A 26,778-nucleotide genomic window follows, 5' to 3' on the forward strand; every position below is an offset into this window, starting at 1 on the left:
AGGTCCCGCCAACTGAAGACGACGGACAAATACTGTCACCACCAAGTATTGGAGAAACAGTCCGTGCAATTCATCGGTTTAAAAATCATAAGTCGCCCGGAGCCGATGAAATTACAGCCGAATTGGTTAAATATGGAGGCGACCAGTTCCACTAAGTGGTTCATCACCATGTGCTCAAGGTATGGGACAGCGAATCAATGCCTGACATCACACAGTGTAGCAATTATAGAGGTATTACGTTGCTGGGTAGCGTCTATAAGATATTCTCCGCTATCTTGCTAGGCCGGATAGCCAGCTACTGGCCTATGCTGACGATATCGACATCATGTGATGAACGACCCGAGACGTACAAACTGCCTTCATCCAGATCGAGAAGGCGGTGCGAGATCTGGGGCTGCACATCAATGAAGGCAGGACAAAGTCTATGGTAGCAACGTCAGCACCGAAAACCAACCAACTAACAACATCAAACCGCTGCTACGATGATTAAATCCGCGCACGGTTGTTGTCAGCCAACAGAGCCTATTTCAGCTTACAAAAACTGTTTCGCCCGAAACGTCTTACCATAGGGCCAAAGCTCTTACTGTACAAGACAATGACCTTGCCAGTCCTCATGTATTCGTCCGAGACTTGGGTTCTTAGCAAGAAGAATTGCGAACTCTTGGACGCGTTCGAGAGAAAAATCCTCCGAATAATTTTTGGCCCGCTACATGAGGATGGACGATTCCGTAGCCTACATAACGACGAAATCTATGAGCGATACCATGACCGGGTAAATAGGTTACGGCGGGCAGGTCTCTTAATTCGTATGGATGAGGATGATCCCACCCGGAAAGTCTATAAGGGCAATATCTATGGTAGAAAAAAAACGAGGCAGACCCTGCCTAAGATGGAGCGATGGCATAGGTCAGGACGCCAGACAGCTTTTAGGGATATCGAATTGGTGGACCTGTGCACAAAACCGGGATATCTGGAGTTCCTTATTAAGGCAGGCCTAGACCGGATACCGGTTGTTGCGCCGTTGATGATGATGATGATGGTTGAAAACGGACTTTGACTAGTTTCTGGAGTATGAGTATCACAATAATGGTACAGCGCTATGTCTTAACAGAGAGTGTGGAGAAGGATGCTTTCTAAAATTAATAATTACACGCAGTTCAGGAGAGGTTTCTTGAAAGTGATATTGTAATTGCATTGTTGGAGAATTGTAACCCCTCACTTCAACATTTCGACAGTGGGAGAGCTCTCATGCTAATTGGACGTCAGGTGCACTTAGGAGCCTGCCTTGGAAAATCGGTGGGCATTGGGCCGTCAACAAAAATGCTCTCCTGTCGGGTGTTACGAAGGTTGTCGGCGAAGTTCCGGAGGGGGGTCACAAGTGTATTTCGCATCCCGAAAGAGTTTGCATTTGGTCGGAAACCTCCTGATGGTCCTGTGATTTCTTCTTGTTACCTGTGACGATCTTTATCCTGCCTTGTCAGGTGGTCGTGGAGGAATTCAATGGACTATACTTTAATCTCTCAATTACACTGATGATATCTGTTCGCTCTTCCGCCGGGTCATCGATCTTTCCCAAATGGATCTGGATTTGTAGAGAGAAGCAAATATAGTTGGACCAAGACCAAGTTTCTCAGTCTGACAGGTCATCGCACTCTCCATATTTGCATTAATGGGCAAAGCATTGAAGGCATTGATAAATTTGTATATCTTGGAAGCGTAATTTCTGCCAAGGCTGGAGCAGAAATGAATGTCGTTCGACGCTTTCGCTGCCTTGTCTATACAGTTATCTGAACACCGACTTGAGACTGTTGTGTACGAGTGTTATTTCTGTGTTGCTGGGAGTAGCATATGAGGACTGACCCTATTACCTATTACCTATTACTAAACTCCAAAAGTTCGTGAACAACTGTCTGCTACGTATCATTAGGGTACGCTTGGCTGACACTATCTTAAACACAGAATTTGATCGACACACAGGGACAAAGCGGAAGTGGCAGTGCAATAGCACACACTGTATCCGGAAATCCTGGGTGGAACTGAAATGAGTTTCAGCGAACCGTGAACGAAAACGGATAGGTTCGGACATGCACCAGGAATTCTCCTAAGATATATGCAGTCAAAGAGCTATCTCGGTTCGCTTGGTACCAAAAAACCTCTAGTGAGGTGTCGTGGCCACTTCAGACTCGGATCTGATCTCCTTAATTACGCCTTAGAATATTCGCCTACTGTACTAGAGCCACCACGTGAGGAGTCTTCTCGGCCACTTGGTGTTTATTTGGACGAGAGGGTTACGATTCCGATCATCTTCTTGCCACCTTAGAGTACCCTTTTTTTAAAGGAGGGTGCATTTGATAATCAAAAACTAAGTAATTTTGTTTCCTGGATCGTCAAAATACCTTGCATTTTTCGACCTATACCTGTAAGAGGACCAGTTTTGAATAAGGAACGCACGTTGTAAATTCTCCACTCGCAGTCATCGTCGAGTTTCCAGATAACATTATATTCTGAAAAGATTGTGAACCTATTGCGCAGCTTCTAGTCAGAAAGATCAACGAGCTCATATCTCTTCTACGTCGCAAAGAAGTCGCCTTTCTTCTTGTCTGCTTCTTTGTATAATCCATTGATTGGAATTTGCTAGTAGTGGGTGTTAAATTAGCATGCGTTACTTGGATTTTTGTTCAAACTTGCAGAGCCGAATCTTTTTTAATGAAGTTTTTTTTGGAGTAAAGTAGGTGAATGTGTTTATGCACAAAGCGTTGGATTCCCTTACGTCGTCGGACTACCAAGGAAACAGGTCCACGCCATCAGATAACTAGCCTAGAACCATTTGTCACATTACTTTGAGTTAGCCTTTCTGTTCTCCCGGCTTAAGGAGGCTTTAAATCAAGGAATGTCTTTCCGTGTGTCCGGATAGCTGAGTGGTTAGAGCACAAGGCTGTCGTACGGCAGGTCGCGGTTCAAATCTCACTGGTGGCAGTGGAATTTGTATCGTGATTTGACGTCGGATACCAGTCGACTAAGCTGTGAATGAGTACCTGAGTCAAATCAGGGTAATAATCTCGGGCGAGCGCAATGCGATACGTTGGCTTCCATAGCTTACACGAAAATACAAATGATAACGGACTGCGGATTATTCAATTAGCAGGGTCACACGAAATGTTTGATGGAAGTACGTGGTTTGCGCGGAAAGCGGTCCACAAACATACGTGGGCCTCTTCAGACGGTACCACTTTCAACTAAATTGACCACGTATTGATCGAACGCCGCCACCTCTCAGCCTTCATGAATATCAGAACATATAGGGGAGCAATATAACCTTGGATCACCATCTCGTTGGCATGGTGCTCCAAGCTCGAATAACAATACCACCTAGAATCCCCTCTGACAATCAGGTGAGAGTTAACACTGAAGGCATCCACAACACAGCCCTCCGCGACACCTATAAGGGGGAAATGGATGTCGCAATAACCGCAGTCAACAGAGGACCTGGAGATGAAGCATCTACAAATGATCTTCACAACCACCTGAAGAACGTTATCATGGATACGGCCACAAACATACTTGGCCCCAGCCGCAAAAGGAGTCGGAACGGCTGGTTTGACGATGAATGTAAGCTAGCAATGGAACGGAAGAATGCCGCATACCGAGTAATGTTGCATTCTCAAAGACCGCGGGCACGCGCAGAGACTTATCACGAACTTCGGCGAGCAGAGAAGCGTATTCACAGACGGAAAAAGGAAGCCTGGGAGAACCAACAAGCTTGTGAACTAGAAAAGTACAGGGAGAAACCGCACCAGGCGCGGAAGTTTTACAAACAAGTCAGCAGGATGAAGCCTTATACACTTCGATGCTCATCCTGCCGAGACAAAGAGGAAAATCTGGTTTCCGACAGAATGGGCATCTTGGAGCGATGGGTTGAGTATTTTGATGAGCTACTGAACAACCAGAACATCGGCGAGTTGGAGGTGCCGCCAACTGAAGACGATGGACAAATACTGCCACCACCAAGTTTAGGAGAAACAGTCCGTGCAATTCATCGGCTAAACAATCATAAGTCGCCCGGAGCCGATGGAATTACAGCCGAATTGGTTAAATATGGAGGCGACCAGTTACACCAAGTGGTTCATCAACTTGTGCTCAAGGTATGGGATAGCGAATCAATGTCTGACGATTGGCAACGAGACATTATCTGTCTCATACATAGAAAGGAAGATATCACACAGTGCAGTAATTATAGAGGTATCACGTTGCTGAGTACCATCTATAAGATATTCTCCACTATCTTGCTAGGCCGGATAGCCCCATACGCCCAGAACATCATTGGTCCATACCAAAGAGGCTTCACTCCAGGCAAATCAGCAACAGATCAGATTTTCTCTGCGTGGCAAGCCATGGGAAAACTGTTGGAATATGGACAACAGTTGCACCATCTATTCATCGACTTTAAAGCCGCCTATGATAGGGTAAGCCAGGGTAAAACTGTACACGGCCATGAGAGAATTCGGTATCCCGACGAAATTAGTAAGACTGACTAGGCTGACCCTGACCAATGTGCAACCATTCGACATCAACAACGGTCTACGACAAGGGGATGCCCTATCATGCGTCCTCTTTAACCTGGCCCTCGAGAAAGTGATTCGTGATGCTGATGTAAATGCAAGAGGTACGATCCTCTTTAAGTCCACGCAACTACTGGCCTACGCTGACGATATCGACATCATGGGAAGAGCGACCCGAGACGTACAAACTGCCTTCATCCAGATCGAGCAGGCGGCGCGAGATCTTGGGTTACGCATCCAACTGATGTTGTTGGTTGGTTGGCTAGTTTTCGGTGCTGACGTTGCCACCATACACTTTGTCTTGCCTTCATTGATGTGCAGCCCAAGATCTCGCGATGAAATTCGCGCACGGTTGTTGTCAGCCAACAGAGCCTATTTCAGCTTACAAAAACTGTTCCGCTGGAAACATCTCACACAGGGCCAAAGCTCTTACTGTACAAGACAATGATCTTGCCAGTCCTCACGTAGTCCTCGGTGACTTGGGTTCCTAGCGTTGGAGTGAAGAATCCTCCGAAGAATTTTTGGACCCCTACATGAGGATGGACGATTCCGTAGCCTACACAATGACGAAATCTATGAGCGATACCATGACCGTCCGGTTGTGGATAAAATCCGGCTCAATAGGTTACGGTGGGCGGGTCACTTAATCCGTATGGATGAGGATGATCCCGCCCGGAAAGTCTATAAGGGCAATATCTATGGTAGAAAAAGAGGACGAGGCAGACCCTGCCTTAGATGGAGCGATGGCGTAGGTCAGGACGCCAGACAGCTTTTAGGGATCTCGAGTTAGTGGACCTCGGCGCATAACCGGGATGTCTGGAGTTCCTTATTAAGGCGGGCCTAGACCGGATACCGGTTGTTGCGCCGTTGATGATGATGTTTACAATTCCACAATTAACGTTTGCCTCTGAAGAGAAAAAGAAGAAGAGCTACTTGAATTACCCTCTCTTAAGATTTGTGAGGACTTTTTCGTTTATTTTTATTTTATTCCTACATATGGCCTTCTGAGCTGTTCGTCTAGCTCTGTAGAAGGTCGACCAAATATTAGCCAATTCGCCATTTCACCAATAGTTGGGTCTTACTCTACTACTACTACTACTTCCGCTACTATTATTTAAGTAGGTCAATAGCAATATTTTAGTTCTGGAACAGTTAAGTGTTTTGAGACATTATCCTATAGACAACTCTGTAAGATACACATATTATATTTACATATATCCTCACATTAATAATGCAGCAATACTACTTCCACTCAAAAGCTACAACTATTCAACTTAAAGCCGCATTTTTCCGAAAGAACTAACAAATTCGTCCTTCTATCTTTTCAGGCTGACTTATCATGTCGTAACACAAAACAATCTGTTGGTGCTATCTTTACACGAACAAATTTCGTAACATTAAAATATGTGACGGATGGTTGGGGTACCGACACAAATGGCTTTAAGTTAGTAATAACAGCAGTAAAAGATCCAAGTGAGTATCTGAACTTTTTGTTCTCCTTCACTGGAGATTTTCGATAACCCACTCTTGTCCTTTTTCCTACGATTCCAGAGCACGCGTGTAAAGACTTTCGATGTAGTGTTCGAGAATTCTGTATCCATCCAGATTTGGTGTGTGACGGTGTGAACCACTGTGGAGATGGATCCGATGAAGCGAAAAGTTTATTATGTCAGAGTAAGGCAGCGGATTTTGTTCATATCTAGATTCCTGAAGTAAGTGCTATGCTTTTATCCCGCAGATCAAGATCCAAGCACATTACTTGGGCTGGAGATGACATGGTTCATTCTAATAGCTGTAAGCAGTCTTCTAGTAGTATCAGCATGTATAGTTGGCGTATCAATATGCATATGTCGCCGTAACGCAGCAATCGCATCCAATCAGAACGCTTTTCAGTGTAAGTATATTGTGCAGAATAGAATTGCGGATAACGAGGATAATCCCCGGAATATTAACCCCACAGTACGTACATCCGCTGAAACGAATGGTTCATCGAAACACTTGCATGGTACACTGCCACGCGAACATACAACACTGCCTCTGACGTCGGGAAACTGGCATCACCCTGCGGGACCATCAGGGTACCACCGCATACAACACAAATTGAAGATGGCCACCAAAGTCCGTCCCATTTGGTGCCTGGCAAATTCAGACAATTAGGTCCTGATTTATCGCAACAAGCCACACAACAAACAGCCACGGCTAATTCAAATGCACAAAAAGATGAATGGTTTGTTTAAAACGCAGCAGAGAGGATTTTTGTAGTTAACAGCACCACCATCAACTCGGAACTCTTTGCAAGACACCAGAACAAGGACGTTTTAAACGGAGCAAATAACGCGCAGCTATATGAAGATAAAATTTATGTTGGCAATAAAAATTTATTATTTCCAATTAAACACAATTAACACCACTTACCAGTACCACCACTTACAAAACCGAGAGAAGATAATAAATAGTAAATCGCACATACATCTAATTTCGCTGAGCACACACTGTACATCATCATCACCACCACCAACCAGTATAGAGGAACCGGAGGACGGCAACAGCAAGAACGTAGCAGAAAATAGGAAGATAATATCCAGGATAACCTTATTCCTCAGTTTGCATCGAATGGCGAAGAAGGAGCAGAAAACACCAACAACGAGGCGGAATTGAATGGAAATCTTCCCAAGGACCTAAACATTTCCGCGAAGGGCGGCAATGAAATCATCAACAAGGATTCCCTCTTGACCGGCTACTTTCCAGCTGCTTTATCTGCTTTTATTACGCAAGGAAGAATGGACGCGGAGGATGAGGGTCCTACGAAATATGATGATTAAAGGCAATCTCGGGAAAAATAACCAGCCAGCGGGAAGAGAAGCTCCGATATTTGGTTCTCCTGAAATCCATCTGGAAGGATACGCACCAGTGGAGCCATTGGTCGTATCTTTCGGAACGTGTATATCTGTACAATTATTTCGTCTATTAGGCAAGCAACAGGGAAATTTAATTAAATTAAAAATGCAGCGAATTCGCGAGCTAAGAGGGACGGGGACTTTTTTTCTGACTCCAATACAGTTACAACAGCAACAACAACCAACAGTTCAAACACATGGAAATTAAATGAATTAGTTTTTATTGTTAATACGGATATTTGCTAGGCACTTTTTGAAGTAAGTTGGTAAACTTTATTAAAATTTTTTCAGGTATCAAGGGGAGGTAGCATCACGTATCTGCAACATAACTAATTTTTGAGTATTTCATTTCAGAATAGTAGACAATTAGTTTGACTGACTGTTTTGCTCCTGCGACATTCATATTTTATTTAAAAATAATTAGATATAATCGAATTACGTCTGAGAGAGACTGGGAGAGTTGTTGGTCTAGTTGTAAACCTCTCCAAACCATCTAATCTATTATCTAATATTATAAGGAAGCTGTTCCCTAGGAATCGGTTTGAAAGTATCGACTTTCTCAGGTGGCCGTAGAAAAATTTTATCTTCTGTCTTGGTACATTTGCTGTTACCTGATTGGTTCTTAGAGTCTCCGTTTTATAATAAGAATAAGAATATGCCATCTACTACTACATTCGTCCCGTAGAAAACCACAGTCTGCTTGTATTAATTGATTGCGCCAGCTTGCTGGGTCATAGGCCTGATCTTCGCGCAGTGCAAATTACAGACCACGCCATCGAAAGCGGCTTTTTCGTGACTTTGCCACGATCGGTATAATCGTATATATGATACGAGTGTTGTGATTTCGGATGGAATCATGGCCTCCATTACCGCGAGGCGCCGTTCATTGTCTTCTATAATCGGACAACACTCAAAATCATAGACGGGGACAGGATGTCATCCTGCGGAAGATTTTCGACTTGAGGTGTCCGTCGATGCGTCGATTACAAAAGACGCCAGCTGCGGAACGTGACGCTGATGTGGCAAGCAATTTCATAACCCAGTTCACCATTGTCTGATAACATTGATCCGAGATACTTAAATCGATCAGGCATGTCACTGCCATCAATAGTTTCATTGGGTACGGTTGTCAAAAAATCCGTTTTATTTAGATTCACTCTGAGAACCTGTTGAATGAGCTGATTATTACACTTTTGGACAAGTTGCGCGAAATTAGCTTTGTTTTGAAACGCTAGGAAGAGACCACCTGCATAGAGTAATATTTAAGGCGCTGAATGCTCCGTATACCAGTCTCCATAAGAAAAACAAAGACGAGTGGCAAGAGGGCGCTTCTTTGATGCATATCGACAGAGATATGAAGCGGTTTTGATATAGCTACCGCATTTCGAACTTTATTTTTCGATCGCAATAGGGCCGCGCAACCCAGCACACGATGTCCTCTGGCATACCCTATGAGTTTGTGGGACACACAGCCAAATAGCTTCTCAAGGTCTAGAAATGTAATTTAAAGAGGGCAATGCCTCTCACTGTGTTTATCCACGAGTAATCACGCAACATGTATTACATCAGTAGTTCTTCACAAACCCGATTTATGTTACTGTTATTTGATTGATATCGCGTATACGGTTATCAACAATGAGTTTAAAAATCTTTATGCTATGAGACAGTAACCAGATTGAACGATAAATGGTGCCAGTCTTGTATCGTGGTTACTCTTGCGCGTCGTTTAGCTTTCCCTTTAATCAGTGAATTTAGTACGATAGAACATAGCATGGTCTGGGTCTTCAAATGTAGTGGCGCATTCGTCCAATCCTGTAACCAACGTGTCCTGCAAGGAACAGTGGTAGGTGGTAATTTATTTTCCGTGTTTTCCACCTGTTTCTCAACACACGGGTGGGAGAATCATCCCACAGTTGTTTACAGGTGGGAGGCATGTCCTCTTAAGCTGTTGGCACCGCTCACTATCGTATCGAATTATCCCACAGTTGTTTACAGCTGGGAGGCATGTCCTCTTAAGCTGTTGGCACCGCTCACTATCGTAACCGCTGGATTGGTGTGCAAATAAAAATTTCCGTTACCGACCAAGCTCTCTTTGCTGTGCTGTGGGTTGAGGAGTCGGATTCGTGCCCCGAACAATCCTTTTCCCTAAAAGTTGATGCACCCCGGGGATTGTAGTTACCCCAAAGCCGGTTTATCTGTTTAGCTGTTTTTTGCCCGAAGGTAGGTGCATGCACTTGCCTCAGCAAATCACGCCGATTAGAGGTCGGGGTCAAGAGTGCTGACAAAAATGGCATTCTCCCACAAAGACTGGTTTCCAATTGAATTGGAGAGAATCTGAGTCCAGACGCAGGTGATCATTGCTGAGATCAGGGTTACCCCTCACTCAGGGTGGATCACGATCGAAATTTAATTTTGATTCTAGTTTTCAATCGTTCCCCCATATCACTGCATACTCCGTAGCCATCCTTAAATTATTTGTAATATATTTTCATAAGCTTCTTACTGTTAGGTCAGTAAGACAGTGTAAGACAAATGATAAAAACCTTCAACTTCTATATTAAGTAGAGGGCGCCTCTCCCGTTAGCGCTCTGATGAGAAAATTTCAGTCCGTGTGTTTGTCATTAAAGCACGGTAGTCGCTATGAGTGGCGTGTACTCGAGGTGTTTTGAGTCAACATTCTTCTTTACACTTTACTTACGAGGCACTGAAATCTGCTTCAACCCTAAGTGCTCGTCGGCCATCTTGTTATTGTGGGTACCACTGAATGGCGCAGCCATCAATGCAATTTATGTCCCTTCTTAAGGTGTGACATATCCACTATCATTTCCGCCTCTCCTTCACATTGCCTACGGGGATCAATTGGTCGCAACAGTATCAGAGCAGCATGCTCTGATGATACATTGCAGACAAGTGTTCATGAAGTTTTGAGCTTTTGAGTAACAGTGGGGGGTCACTTTCCATATACTGCCTCCAATAAAGCAAAACACAGAAAGGATTAGCACACAACAGTCTGAACTTGTTTCTGGTGTTGAGATTTTAAGTGCATTTCCAGTTTTTAGACAATGCGCTCAAAAGCAGATCTAGCACTGTAAGTGCGTCGAGCAAAATCCAGTTCGCTCTGCAAATTGATCGCCGCTTTTGATGCTCTGCCCATTCATGCATTGAATCCGTTCACATCCTGTGGACAAAGCAATATAAACAACGTCACCGAAAATAAGAAGAAATGCTATCGTATGTTACCCTGGCGGACTTCGCTTTTGATCTAAAATTCCTCTTAGAGTTTAGTTCGATGCACCACGTGAAATTTTGCGCCATCATATGTCGCTATGATAATAGCTATTATTTTCTCCAGAATACCCTTTCTGCGTGGAGCATGCCAGATACATTCCCCATTCACACTGTCCTCTCGAAATCGGTGAAGAGCATGTGAAGCGGAGATCTAAACTGCGCGTACTGTTACAAAATGATGCATAGGGTGTAAATGTGGATCCGGAGCGGAAGCCAGCCTGCTCTCTCTTGACCAAGCTCTTGAGATGTTTTTTGGTATGTTGTTGTATCGAAGTTCGAGGGAGTCAAGCCCGCTATTAGTCGTAGCGGTCAATAGAGCCTTCAACTCCTTCCAATCCGCTTACATGGTTCCTCAGTTAGACATGTCTTATGAGGCCCCCTCGGGTCGTACCCGAAAACCTGTGTAGCACCCGAGGAAACTGCCTTTTCGATGGCTGCCCAATGCTCATAGATAACCTCAGGCGGGTTACTGATGGTATCTGCCGTCCGATCACCAGCACTGTCAAGCGACAACTGGATCATACAAGCGGTCGATGTTGAATTTGGGGGGTCTCAGCTCTTGCACCCTGCAAGAATTGGCGGACGAAAAACGCAAGCGAAAATAAGCCACCATCAGATAGTAATTTCTTTGGAGGCCGATGTCAGTGTTCCGCTTGTTACGCACATCCAGGAGATAACTTCGAAACCTATTGTTGATCGCAAAGTGATCAATATCAAATGAAAGGGCTCAATTAGTACTTTCCGAAACTGATTTTATTTATGATACTAGATGAAACATAGGGGAGTGAGGGCTCAAAATGTATCTACCTAAAAGTGAAGCAGGTCTCATTTTCAGAAACTATCCAGCCGAAAAATCTAAAAAAAATCACAATTGTGCATCGATACGAAATCTAGGCCTCAAAATACGTTTCATTCCGATATCTGCTCAAATAAAGTTAAGAATAGCATATTACCATATTTTAGATATTCACTCGAAGGGGGGTTAGTTTTATCCTAGAAGTACCAGATTTGGCATTGATATTAATAATATTATATAAGGCATAACTTTGGGGAGTTTGAATGAAATCTAATTATTATTAACAAAGTTATTGACGTTGAAACTTTTGCATTTCACGAAAATTTATTGCACTCTAAAAGTTGTATGATGTCTTCATCATATAAAGTAAAGTTATGTGAACGGTGGGGTCCATGGGGACATTTTAGTTTTACTTTTTTGGCATTTTTAGTTATTTGTTTATCAGTATGAGTTACTCGAGACAGGCATGTGTATGCATATTCTTTGCTAATTAAGTTCGCAGGTAGTGTCCAATAGGAGAGACGTGTGTGTACGTTAGTACCAGCGGTATTTACTTTAAATACACATTTCTATGCTTTTGTGCACAGATTTAAGATTAGCACAATATTGATGTCTGTGATATTAATAAAGGAATATTTCGCACGCGTGTACGGCTCAGCATTTATACTGGTGGATGCAACCTAAGCCTCTACGAAACTATGGAGTATGGCACCCGTGTTGAAACCCAAGACCACGCTGAGGACCGAAAGTCTCTGTTCGCTTGAAAGTAACCACAACCCCCATGAAACTCTCACTAGGCGGCAACAACCAAGCTGACTATACATGAAACAGAAATTCTTCTTAAACATGTGAATTCAGGGGCTATTCCGGTTCTCATGGTACGAATATACCCCTGGTCACAGGTAGATACTAGACAGCTACCACACTCCCCCTTAATAATAATAATAATCGTTGGCGCAACAATCCATATTGGATCAGGGCCTTGAAGTGTGTTAGAGCACTTCATTCCAGACCGTAACGGTACACTACAGAACACTGTAGGAGGCAATCTGGTCAGCATTACGCTCGCCGGAGATTATTACCTTGATTTGACTCAGGTACTCATTCACAGTTGAGTCGAGTCCCCCTTGCCCCCCAAAAAATGAAATCAGAACGGATACGCATGATTACAAATTGTTCTGCCCTTGAGCATGGGCAAGATATAACGAAAATCCGATCAGCTTTGTTTGACATACCGCCCGGACTTGCCAATATATTGGTGAGATCGGCAACTTTTTGCCTATGAATAAGTGAATATGAACTACTTTTTGTTATATGGGTGAGCATGGCAATAGTACCAAAATAGCAAAAGCTCACCGACCTCTTTCTTACCAATACGATTTGATGAAGATTATGCCTTGTTCTTGTTTAGCATCTCTGATGTGTACAGAAAAGCTTCTGCAACACATTCGCAAGTCGGGGCATTTTAGTGTAGGTACTGCCTATTAGATATACTGTGCCCCTGGTAAGGTTTCGTGACTAACAGCCTCTTCAGTTGAATCCCCGTGCAGACTCGGGTCTGATCGACCTAATTAAACCTTTGGAGCAATTGCCTACTGCATGACGGCCGGCAAACCATTATGATGCAGCAGGTTCTCCTCAGCGACTTGGTTTCGGTTCGGCCGACATGGTTTTCGCCTCGCCTTTCTCACCGTCACCTCTGAGCACCCGCCGCACCTACAGGAGGAATTGGTGCAAATACTTTTGAAAGTGGAGGATGAGCAAATTCCTCCATTGAATTCTGCTTGAAATATTCCCGCCATCTATCCGTCGCAGCTTGTTGATCAGATCGTTAAGCAGACTACTGTTCTTGCCATCAATACAACCGAAGTGTACGACATCTTGTATGCGTTGGTATCGACTTTTGACCAGTCGATACCCATCTCTGACTCTGTCCCGAGTATTATCGCAAAGGTCTTTGCAATTAACCGTTCGGGTAACAGCGATCGCTGTTTTTGCTTCTCGGTTGGCATCCTTACACTCGTAAATTTACCGATTAAACAACGTTTTACCAACGAGAAACTTCTAATATAGGTGTTCCTTCTGACGTACCTTCATTTGGTCATTGTCATTTCATAGTCAAATATTTCGGTCGATGAACCGCCTACCAGACGTGATGACCCCGAAAGTTGCAAAGTCTGTTTTTCGCATCTTGTTTTTAGCTTGATTCCATAATACCTTTATAATGGTTGGCAATCGTGAGATCATTTCTTACGAAAGCGCCACCAATTAATTCGCGGCGGACAAGTGCGTTGAAACGCACTTTATATTCTAACCCCATCAAGTTAACAAAAGTAAAAACAGGTTTTCAAAGCATTGATCCTACCTCCCCTTAATTGAACTCTTTTTGAGTACGCAATTAATTTGTAACTCTCATTTTAGGACTGCAGCTGTGGACATCACCACGCAGGGTGTATTAATTGGGAGATTATTGTGTACCCAGATCTCCTACTGGATGGTAATCGGATAACCATCTTTTATTGTAAATATTAAACATTTCTAATTCAAAAAAGAGAATAATGAAAATTATAATTATATAAATATTAGCATATTAAATGAATAAATAAATGATTGTTTTATATATTGAAAAAAATATAAAAAAATAATAAATTACCGAATGAGGGCTAACGAATGTGTAAGTCAAAAGAAACCACTAAAATAGCTTAGAAATACTATTAGGCCAGTAACTGTGTAATGGATGTAACAATAATAAAAATGAAATATCAAGAAAAAAAAATACAAAAACTATACGACCAAAAAATAACTGAATTAAATTAACGAAAATAATTAGGTAATAATTATAGTCGCAAAAATATAACAAAAATACCTACCTATGTATAGAGCAAGCGAGAAAGTATATATGAATATATTATAAATCACAAAATCTAAAACGATAATTGAATTATGAAAATAACTTATGGTGAAAAGATAAGATTGTGTAGCGAATTTTCTAACTTGACGACTATTAGTACATATTCATTGATTTGACTTTTTACAACTGTATTAAGTTTGCCAGTAAAGATACATTATGAGGAAACCAAGAAGAAGTTACAGTAGTAATTGCACATGATTTTTAGAGAGATTTAGATTAAATACCATATTTACATTTTTCCAGTAAAAGGATAGTGCTGGAAGGAGTAAGCTGGGTTGCAATTTGAATTTCATTGTTTAAAATTAAATCCGAGAAAGGCATCCTTTTTGATCGCTGACAACTTTTTGTCAGTGGTAAAAGTAGAGGTCTCATGAGCGGAGATAGTTTTGTTAGAATGCTTTTCGAAGGCGTGATCGGAAACTCCTTCCAGCTTGAAGATCCACACTTCCAGCAATAGCAACAAACAACATAATCGAGGAGAAGTTACTGAAACCAGTCAATATCAAAACCAAAAGCAAATGCATATTAACACTCTAACATATCTTGTGAAACATATTCAACGATTGTTTTTAAATAACGCAGCAAGTAAGCGAACACACAAAGGAATAAGCAAGTCAACATATGAATTATATCAGTCACCAACACATAATCGATGAATCGAATATTTCTATAATTATTTACTGTGGAAAGTAGTCAACTTTTTTTATAAATTGCATTTACTTTAGATTGATTATACTCAAAATGAAATCAAACTTTTGGACATTTTTATTTCAATGTGAGCTAATAAGTGTTAATAGGACATTGCATTGTAATAGGGTTAAGAAAATTTGAAATCTATCAATTGCGCTATTTTTGGAGTAATATCAGCGAATTTGTTGTTTTTTATTTATAGAATTAAAGCGTATACTTACACTAAGTTATATATGTAAAAATGCAAAAGATATCAAATGACAATATTTCCCATTTGTATCTCTCTCTCGCAAAGAATATCTGTTAAAACTTATTAACAAAACGTATATTTATTAAAGAGCTAAAAAACGTTAGCAACCACAATATCTATGGAGAAACTTTTTGAAAAATACAAATTACGCGTTACTGTAATAACAAATTAAAACTGAAAAAAGAAAAATTGTGAAAATGTGAGAATACCTTTCAAGAAAATTAATCTGAATAAGAAATTGAAATTCAAATAAAACAAAAAAAAACACATATTTTTAGATATGGATAAAAAGATTGAAGTGGAAGGAATATATTTACTAACATGTAAGATAATGTTTGGGGGAATATATTTCGAAAGGGGAGTTAGCACACGTTTCAATTACCACTTCTAATTATTGGCAGCGGGAAATTAACGGAAGCATATCAGTTTTCATCTTGGTCATTCCATTCACATGAATAAACATTTCATTTCAGTATTTCAATTTGGCATCTAATCCTATTGTTTTAGTGCATTAAATCAGGTTTTATTTTTTATTGTCTAAGGATTGAGGGAGTCCTAAGTCTTTATTGTTCTTTTTTTAGTTATTTGAACGAGGCTTCAAGGGTTTTTTCTTCAGATTCAAAGACAATCTATTTCAAAATATATAATAAATTTTACTTGGAGAGCCGGAAATCTCAAACTTTATGACTTTAGCCATTTTGAGTGAATCAGGATCCAGGACATAGCTCCCCAACAGATCTCTGTTTTAATCAATAGAATTAAAAATTCACTCTCTAAAATAGATTTTTATATCTAAGAAGGCTGAAGAAGAACTTATAATGAATCCGCTAGCGTACAAGGTCGCTCCTTGATCCCCTGATGGCCATGACTTCAAATGGCTGTTCATGTTAACACCCACTAGTATCTTCACCTTATAAAAATGGGCTCTTAGACATTTTGCGAGTGTGGAATTCGCATTCACTAAAACCGTCAAGTATTACTTCTGGACGAGCACTCTGGTCTATATTAACGTTTAGATAATGCGTCCGACTTTCTTTTCAGGCTCGTTGCAGATCTTCGAGTTTCTTTTGGATGGTGAATACTGCGTTGAGAACGTCGTTCAGCTTTCTTCGATTCTCTATGAAGCTAGAACAATGGAGCATGATGTTCTTCATGTCCTTGGGCATAACGCCGCATTCAAGACAGTTGGGTGGCTCGTCCAATCAAAATCGTGAAGAATACTTCCTATAACGATAGTGCTCACTCATTACACGAAACTTTACCAGGTCGTAATCCAATACGACGTGCCTTCGCTCGTCCTATTGCTTAATATACGGGACCAGGGTATGGATCAAGTGGCTGTTGTCGGAATCATTCCACGGTTGCTGCCATTTTCTATACAGTTCCCTTCTGGTGGCTCTTCGGAAGACTTGCAGTCCCCTCTTCCGCAGTCATCTTTTTCTGGCAAAAGCCAGTAGAGAATGATGCATGCCTGCAATGACACACAATGCCTATCCCTTTTTTGGCTCAGGGGACTCAGACTCAGGACTAAAGCCTCCCATGTCTCCACGGGACCACCGTTCTGATACTGTTTGCGGGACTGTTAACTTATTAACTGTTCACCCCAGATGCACGATGTTCCGCCTCTGCTTCATTTACTCACTGGTGGATCTGTTTTACCATTGCAAATACTACGTTCCACCCTGTATCCGATTCCATCATGCACCCGTACCAAGTGGAAAAAAGTGTTCTGCATCTTCGGCTGTACTTTCACCCATAGGACAATCTGGTGATTCATCCAAGCTGGACCTATAGAGGTATTTCCTGTACCCACCGTGTCCACTTAGGAACTGAGTCAAATCATAATTCGTCTCGCTGTGGTATTACATAATCTACATACTAATGTTCGGGAAAAACCTGTGTTGTGTATCGGCCATCCTTCCTGTGGTCATTCGCCCCGCTTTATCAGCTTGGGCTGCACCGGGGCTACATCTGCAATTACACATGTTGCCTAATACGAAATTTTCTGGTAGGTGCAACATATTCGGAAAGCGCTTAGCCTATGTGCAACTGGAAGCCCTCGGTGATTTTTTAAGATATCTAGCGCTGAAGACCACACTGATGCCGCATAGAAGACGATAGAGCTGACAACTCGGGACAGAAGTAAGCAGTAGCTGTGTTTTTTGCCATTTATATTTGGAAGCGCTATTGCTAATATTATGCTGACGGTAACTTCTTTCTGTACAATAGGCTTTGGAAAAGGGTTGAACTTCAGCTTCGAATCGGAAGTTACTCGCAGGCATTCCAGTGATAGCTGAGAGCGAACATTATGTACTTTAATGCATATTTGAACCGTATGGCGCTTTGCAAAAAATACCAACCCAGTTTTATGTTCAAGTGTCAGCCCGAAATCTTCTAGTCATTACTTGATCGCTCAGATAGTCTCGCTCGTATAAAAAAAACATTACTGGTACACTGGTACGGTTCCATCACGGAGAATTGAATGCTATCCCGATGTCAAGTATCACCACTTCATGAAAAGCTTTCCGTGACCACGCCTTCTGGAAGCCAAACTGTCTATTTAATAATTAACTATAACTGGTGCTATAATTTGTTAGATAGACCCGATTATAGATTATCCACTCGAGAACCTTACCGAAGATGACATATAGGTCTATAGGATACTAGTTGCGGCTTACCCAGCTCTACGGGGAATGCTTTTAGCAGTCTATGAATGCTTGTGTAAACATGCTAGATGCCGTTCTACTACTTATCATCGCCGTTTTCAACGCCTTGTTACGGAACCGATCAATACCATTATAACCAAGATCCTTAATCCAACTTAACTTATCCGCTTCTGACGTTTAGCATCTCTACTACACAGTACTGACCATTTAACAGCGCCTTCCAAGACAAATCTACGACCAGTCGATCGGGGGACAGGATATTTCAATTACGGAATTCACTGCGTAATGGCTTGCTTCTACCGATTTACATTTCATATACGCGTGATAAGTCCTGTATGACATTGGTATCTACTCCTTCTTCGAAATCCGTCATCTCTATTATCGTGAAGTGGCGTTCATTGTTTCTGGTAACCTACAAACACTCCGACAAATGGAAGATGACAAAGTAGGCGACATTGTAATCGACTTGGATTTGAGAGGTTAATACGTCGCAAAGGACACCAGTAGCGAAGCGCCACTTCATCCAGCTAGCCCTGTTACGTGAAGCAAATTCATAGTACAGTATACCATGGCAACTGGTCTTTGTTACTTAAATCGCTAAGATCGCGGCAGTTTGCTGTCTTTGACAGTAATAGCACTTGTTTCACCGAATTCAGTTGTTAAACAATTATTTATTCAGATCCAGGCGTAGCTGTACGCCCACAAGAGTTGCGTCGAATTCTTAGTTCGAGGCTACGTTTTTTCGACGCTTAGCAGTCGCTAAAATCTGTACATGCCTGCTATCGGTTGTAGCTTGCCTTTCAGCCGAAATGGCCATTGTGATTACTCGCAATGACAACATAGTCGTCAGCAGGATGGTTGCCGGTCTTTGTATGAAGTAGTTGCCACAAAGCGTTTTTCTCGATACATCGGACGTACCTATGGATCATAGACGTTAATGAAATGAATCCTGCGATCAGTGAGATGATACTGAGTTTCATCAGCCATCTTTACCAGTACTACGAAAATGGGATTTTATCAGAATGATTCGATTGCGCTTGGAAATTTTTCGAAGCTTGATTGAATACGTAAGTCGTGGATAACTAAATTTTACATGTTTAGAATTTTGTAAGCCCCAGCAAAGGAAGCAAACTATTCTTCCATCCATCATAACTATTTACAAGGGCAAGGGCAGAGGTCTACTGATTTTTGCTTGAAGAAATGAAATGAAAGATTTTTCTACTTTTTCCGTACAGTGGCGATAGCGACCATGAATAGCAAGGAATGTTACAGGGAATCTCCGTGCCCCCATTCTGGAAGGTGCGGAGATAGGAAGGGCTTCTGAAGAATTCTTACCTAATATCCATTAATAGATCTAAAAGTAGAAAAGCGGGCACCCATATCAGTGGTTTACCACTCTACCCTACTCCTATAAATTGAGTCCCATGGGATTCGAAACTGACAATCACCTACTAAGCCAACCGCTTCCAAAGGCGAGCTTCAGTGGCAGTAAGACCTTACTTTCGTTCAATATGTTCACCCGTCAGCAGAAGTTCCAAATATCCTAAATGACCACGTGACCTCGCCCATCAAAAGACTCGTAACAGTAGGGAGGGAGGGAAACAAATTTGTTAGCTCCTTCACTGGTGTTGATGATCGACTGTCTCAGGAAAACGTCTAGGTGGCTTCTTTCTGTAGTGTTAGCCGCAGCTGACCACCAGATGACATGACATGATGTTTCAGTTTAGAACTGTTAACGTCGCTTGACTATCGGAAACGTGACTCGTTAAAAGAACCAACCAACTACAAGTATTCATTAAAATTGCCCGAGAATAATCTAGACTAAAACGAATATCAAATCAGAAGCTATCGACGGATTCCAAAGAAGACTGATAGCGATTCAAATTGGAAGACGCAGGATAGGTCCCGGTGAAGGATCTTTTGTAGAGAAATCCCCCAAATTTGCCCTACTACAGTTTTGCAGTACTAGAGCAGCCTACTGCTAGTTGAGTGGTGATTATATTTCTACGATACTTTTGAGTCAAAATTCACTTTTCAATATTTGATTGTTGAGCTATTTGAATTTTCATCCCTGGCCCCTAACAAATAACTGCGAATGAAGCATAGTTGAAAAGTCTTGCCATGTTCATGAATCCGACAATACCAAATTCTTTCTCGGATATTATGGAAAGTATGGAGGCAAATAATTCTTTGGAATCTTCAAAACGATTTCTGGTTGGGCATGGGCAAGGGGCTATCATTCGTTTACACTCTAAGCTGCCCCTGAAGATCTAAACCGGCTGGATTTTGCTCCTCTTGCTTTTTCCACAGTCGTCATGGCTTTAGAATCTTGTAGTATCAAAACGGCGCACCACAGTGATTATTGCGCCCCTCGGAGTGATCACCGATGATACGTTTAGCATTTTCTTTTATCATAGTGAGCTTGTGGACTAGCGCACTGCCTACGATAATGTGGCTTCTTGAGAATATATGTACTTGTCCCTCACGAACAGATCGGTTAGTTCTCCCAGTCCTTTTAGTAGAAAGAAACTTTTCGTATTGGTTGGATTCCCCGATTTGGGAAAATGATCTCCTTCACGTGCCACTCCTAGGAATATAGGCCGTCAGATTTTTTATTTTCAAGTCGAAGATACCTATTCGTCGTTTGTGCTCTCAGAGTTGTATCTATTGAACGATTTAAATGCAATGAGCCCTTTATTTCTTTCAGCCCGGAATGTTTTCTACAGAAATATAATGATTTTCAACTAATCCATATTCCCCTTTTTCTCCATTCGCGCTGCATTGTGAATATAGCCTTTTGGGAATGATATAATCTTCTTTCTAGGGTTTCAAGGATGAGACTTTTCTTTCTGTTGACTGCGAGTGTATGGGTTTGTATGGGGTGGGAACAGGCATAGTCTACATACGAGTGCTCAGTCCTTAGAAGACTATTGTACTCGATCCCCACCTCTAACAGGATACCTCAAATTCATCTATGTATTGCAGGATTTCCATTTGTGAATGTGATGCTACCTGTCACGGCTGGAGTACATCAGCAATAAAACTCAGATATTTGATGCATCCAAACGCTGGACATTCAAATAAGAAATGATCTGTGTATTTCCCTCCTCGCTACAGGATGTGTACGTATCATCTTGTCAAATTCCTATTCTGTACGTATGCTCAAAATTTTAGACAGTCACAATACTGCTATACCTCCTTCCAGGATAAATTTGGCAGTATATTTGTTTTATTTTGAATGGAAAAGTTTGGCAGTATATAGACTCTAGCCCTTGTTCCTATGGGAAGCTTGCTCCTTGTTTTTGATAGTAGCATTAGTTAATACTCTGCATGCTGATTTCTGTACTTTAATTGCTGATTCCAGACCCCGTATGGGTGACATCGAGCCTTACTTTGGTAAGGCATTGAAGATTTCATTTCCCTGTACGCTGCAGGGGCCTGGTACTAGAGTAGTTCCACCGTACTGAATTTAGATATTGAGTTTGAATGGCTTCTTCTTTCCTCAACGATTTTTGAGGCAATCAACAACTATGCAACGTCCTCAGGGCAGTTAGACTATCACCGCAGATGGCGATTCACCTGTCGTTCAAGAGCCCATTAACCATCAAGGTTGTAGCTCTTAGGATTGCATAAACCTCAGCTTAAAAACCGTTGTATGCCCATTTCTCGTTTTTATCCGAAAGGTATATTCCAGCTTGTAAATCTTGTTCTGTTTGTGAGCAATTGCTGTAGAAGACCTCAACATATCTCGCTCCGCATGCTTCTGGTTCGGCAAAGTTTTTTCTTCGTACCGGTCTTCCGGTCTCTTCAGGCGTAACTGACAGGCAGAACTGAACGTGGGTGGCAGGCTTAATGGTAGCAACGAATATCTTCATTACTATATGAAGCCTAAGTACCCTTGTTGAGTCAAAGATACGTCTACACAGCTCATAAGGTGTAAGGAATTGTATCATCTTTGCCTCTGCATGTTTATTTTAAAGAAGCTTTTTATCTAAAACAACAATATATATAACTTCTTCGGAAAGCTGAAGGATTATTCCCCTCATCCTTGGGATGCAAAGACCATTTGGATTTCTACTTTTTGTAAATAATACCGTTGTGGTTTTATTTGGATTTATTGAAATCTGATACCTGTGGCATCAACTGTCAATCAAATCAAAGGCGGTCCCAATCAACAGCTAGTACACATTGTCATACGCAGAAGGTGGGAGTGAATTGATAGGTTTTGCAGTTTGCAGAGCGACGAGTCGATCAAAATACTCAGCAAAAACACAATTCCTTGGAAGTAGCCTTTTGTTTCTTCAATTGTCAGGGAACGATGTGCATCTACACTGCTTACTGTAATCTCTGCGTAAACATAGCATAGATCCACTTAACTAAAGTAGCATCATCGCCATGCTCTTTCACGAAATCGGTATATTTTTGCAAAGGCGCATAATCATGTGAATATTTTAGAGTTGCATTCTATATCTTGAAAAACCAAGGAACGAAGTGCAGACTGAAATGACTTTTCACGCCGCTAAGCATATTGGCTTTAATTTAGCGAATGTAACTTTAGCGCCTTCTCGTGCTCGGCTTTCCAGATATTTTTCCGAGAATGATTTTATGCTGACCTGTCTGAAATTCCTTGGGTTTCGGTATGAAGGCCAGCTTACCCTACACCTTACCAAGAATAATGCATAAAGCTTCTAGTGAAAGCCGTTCCACCTTTCATCATCATCATCATCAACGGCGCAACAACCGGTATCCGGTCTAGGCCTGCCTTAATAAGGAACTCCAGACATCCCGGTTTTGCGCCGAGGTCCACCAATTCGATATCCCTAAAAGCTGTCTGGCGTCCTGGCCCACGCCATCGCTCCATCTTAGGCAGGGTCTGCCTCGTCTTCTTTTCCTACCATAGATATTGCCCTTATAGACTTTCCGGGTGGGATCATCTTCATCCATACGGATTAAGTGACCCGCCCACCGTAACCTATTGAGCCGGATTTTATCCACAACCGGACGGTCATGGTATCGCTCATAGATTTCGTCATTGTGTAGGCTACGGAATCGTCCATCCTCATGTAGGGGGCCAAAAATTCTTCGGAGGATTCTTCTCTCGAACGCGGCCAAGAGTTCGCAATTTTTCTTGCTGAGAACCCAAGTTTCCGAGGAATACATGAGGACTGGCAAGATCATAGTCTTGTACAGTAAGAGCTTTGACCCTATGGTGAGACGTTTCGAGCGGAACAGTCTTTGTAAGCTGAAGTAGGCTCTGTTGGCTGACAACAACCGTGCGCGGATTTCATCATCGTAGTTGTTATCGGTTGTGATTTTCGACCCTAGATAGGAGAAATTGTCAACGGTCTCAAAGTTGTATTCCCCTATCCTTATTCTTGTTCGTGCTTGTGTTTGACCAGTGCGGTTTGATGTTGTTGGTTGATTCGTCTTCGGTGCTGACGTTGCCACCATGTATTTTGTCTTGCCTTCATTGATGTGCAGCCCAAGATCTCGCGCCGCCTGCTCGATCTGGATGAAGGCAGTTTGAACGTCTCGGGTGGTTCTTCCCATGATGTCGATATCGTCAGCATAGGCCAGTAGTTGGGTTCCACCTTTCACAAGAGAAAAAGATGTGTCAGCGTCGTCCGCCACTCCATTGCAGAAGATACAATCAGGAGTGCGCGCCTTCCCAATCTTGTGCAGGTAAGACAAACCCACTTAAAAGTTGAGTAAGGCGGTGATCAGTCTCACCATGCATTCAGTTCGCCAAGGATCTACATTGTCGGTAAGTGTGCGTTGATGTTCTTCACCACCCACAACCCACCACCACCCACCTCTATTAAATTTTCGCCCTTGCAGTTGTAAAAAGGTTTACGCTCCTTAGTAAGGAAGGCAACGGAGATTACCCCCCGATGGTGATCGGTCCGGTTCTCAGATATTGCGGTAAGTAGACGCCACTCACAAAGCTCTCCGTCTCTGCACTTGAGCAAGGCGTTTAGGATTCATCTGCTAGTCGACGCAACAGCCATAGAGCAGAACGAACTGCATTGCTCCTATAAGAAGTCTCCTAGTATCTATAGGGCCCCTAATATTCAACATTAACCGACTCAAGGCCAACTCCAACTGCAGCTCTGTCCGCTACTACTTTGATTTACTTGAAGAAGCTCATCTTCGAGTCGCGCATTATTCAACAGCTGCTTTTGAATCTGTAGTCAACTCGTTGATTGATATGGGACGCAGGGACGGGATTTTCTTTCTAGTCAAGATCACTACTTTGGGTTTTTTTCAGTGCAAGGCTGAAACCATGAGAAGTCATCCATCCGCTTTCCCGTCGCATTAATATGCGAGGTCTGCTCTGCGCCTGTTCAACAATGCGTCCAGCAACAAGTGCCGCAATGTCGTCTGCCTAACCAACCAGGCGTGACTCTGGTATGTCGAGTGTTAGCAATACTCTGTAGGAAGCATTCGAATCTTAGCGATAGTTTTTAGCTAAATACTTTAGGGGCCTGGGGAGTTCTACTTTATTCCTAAGAGGTTCACCGAATTTTGCTCAATCTGTTTCCAAGGAATCCATTTTTGTATTACTATTTGTTCGGCGGCAATAGTCTGACCGAATTCTAAGTAGCGGTGGACTGACAGCAAGGCTTGGTCTAGCACCCACCAGTCTTCAATCAACTCTAACATCTTTGATGTGTGGATTGTTAGATCAATTACTTCACTTCCTTTAGGCTCCACGAATATAGAGACACAGCCTACTCCCGCAATAATGATATCAGCTGAAGTGATGAAATTAACAGCTTCTATCCTCTTGGAATACATTTACTACTCTTCCATAAATATGTTAAGCGTCCACATCAAATTATGTTAACAGTTGAAACCACTTGATTCTGTGTACGTTACGAGATCCATCAGTTCATTGGTCGACAGAAGATATCCAGAATCACTGGTTAGGTATAAGAGGCAACTACCGCGTTTTTTGTTTTGATTTTCACTTGGTATTGTAAGATGACCTCAATTAGGCCCTAGGAACAGCAAATTGTAGCCACGGAAGGATATGTGTCACTAGGCTTCCATGCATCTCTATCGTTAAGATCTCGCAGTTGGCCTAGCCCATACGGTCTAATCCTGGTCATTTTTTTCAAAATGATGTGTGAGTAATACAGGAAGTTTTTGTTGTCACCCTGGAAAACTCTTCCTGAAATTGTCCTTTTAAAAATTTTTAACCCATACAAGCCCTCGTTCACAAATCTCAGTAATCTTAATTTTTATTGCAACTGGACCATAAATTCCGTTAATTTAATCAAATTCATCTACCATTTCGTTTCACTCCTCATAACCGACAAAAGTAATATAGAGAAGTTTGTGACAATACATACCTACTAAGAATAAGAATTTTTCTAAATTTAAACTTTTCTAATCAGCAACAAGACTTGGGAAAAATGGATGGTCGCATGATAGCAATTGCGGTTTGCAGGTGAGAATATTTACACCTGCAGAGAGTCAAGTTTGGTGAAATTTCGTAATAATTGGTCAATTTATAACTTTGTAAGTAAACTATAAAAGAAAGTCGTACCAAAATTTGCAATTACATAAATTTACAAGTAAACCATTGAAGGAAGCATATGAAAATTAATTATATGAAGTAATACAAGAAATGTAAGATAAAAGTATGCATACAGTAACACGAAGAGCAAAATTCTAGATCGAGGTAAACTTTGAAGCTAAAACTTGAAACGAAAAACTAGAAAATTCGAAATTTAGGAATATACGAAACCTTTAAAACAGAATACCTCCCGCCGTTTTCTATCGAATCAACAATAGTCTTCACTAAATCATATACTCTACCATATTAGATCCTTTCAATAGACTTCTACTCAAGAGCTGAAAGCAAAGCATAAATTCTTAAGGTCTTCGAAGAAAGTTTTCCATAATATAGAGGCAGCGGCGCTGAGCCATGCAAAGTCTAAGGAAAATATGTCTAGGTAGCACCTCAAGGACCACAGTTTTCCGGTCGGCCGAAAGGCTCAAGTCTGATACTGGTACTCTTTGGGTGCTGCCTGAACACACTTTTACAACCCCCAAAACAATCGATTTATACTTGCATCTACACCAAACGAAACATATTTAAAATTAAAACCGAAACCAGAGAGCTTGTGTTCTGGAATGTTTTTTTACGAATAAGAAATTGTGAAGTTAAAACCATTCCTTCTTAGATGATAAAAATTCTAGACAAAAACCGATATTTTTAGTATTATCTATAAACTAATAGAAGAAATATCAAAGATAAAACCTAGATGATGATGAGATGTCTACATACATACAAATAAGACTTTTTGTATTATGAGATAATAAATTAGCGAGATTTTAGTGAATGAAAATTAAATTTAAAATTGAAGATAAAGTAATAGGAAATATTTAGTTGTGGGAATGGAAACTAACCTTAGCTGATGATTTGAGTTCGTAGTCAAAGTAGTGTTAAACCTTTCTTCTATCTTTCATTGACGTACTAGCCAACGGCGACTATTATTCACATTTCATGAAACAGTTTCCTTTCCAGGTTCATCTGATTTTTATAACGAGATTTTTTCTAATTATTTTAATAGTTTTATGATTTTCCACAATTTATGCACTTTATTTCTATCTATTTATTACAAACTCCAACTTAGAGCTATCATAAAACTAAAAAAATCAAGCAAGAAAACTCATACATAATAAAAAAAAAATCAATAGCAAACTGAATGA

The 26,778-nt window shown here is 41.5% G+C and overlaps 1 protein-coding gene across 3 annotated transcripts in view; it reads left to right on the forward strand.

The window, feature by feature from the left end:
* LOC119648170 overlaps window positions 1-18,113 on the forward strand; it is a 298,653-nt gene extending 280,540 nt beyond the window's left edge. For all 3 annotated transcript variants that reach the window (XM_038049749.1, XM_038049750.1, XM_038049751.1), the window contains 5 exons: window positions 5,888-6,032; window positions 6,111-6,233; window positions 6,298-6,453; window positions 6,520-7,714; window positions 13,962-18,113. In XM_038049749.1, coding sequence (XP_037905677.1) covers window positions 5,888-6,032; window positions 6,111-6,233; window positions 6,298-6,453; window positions 6,520-6,716 — 621 coding nt within the window. In that variant the 3' untranslated portion in view covers window positions 6,717-7,714; window positions 13,962-18,113. The remainder of the gene's footprint in view (window positions 1-5,887; window positions 6,033-6,110; window positions 6,234-6,297; window positions 6,454-6,519; window positions 7,715-13,961) is intronic.
* Window positions 18,114-26,778: the final 8,665 nt, after the last annotated feature.

This window comes from Hermetia illucens, chromosome 2 (assembly GCF_905115235.1).
Source record: "Hermetia illucens chromosome 2, iHerIll2.2.curated.20191125, whole genome shotgun sequence".
Taxonomy (NCBI): domain Eukaryota; kingdom Metazoa; phylum Arthropoda; class Insecta; order Diptera; family Stratiomyidae; genus Hermetia; species Hermetia illucens.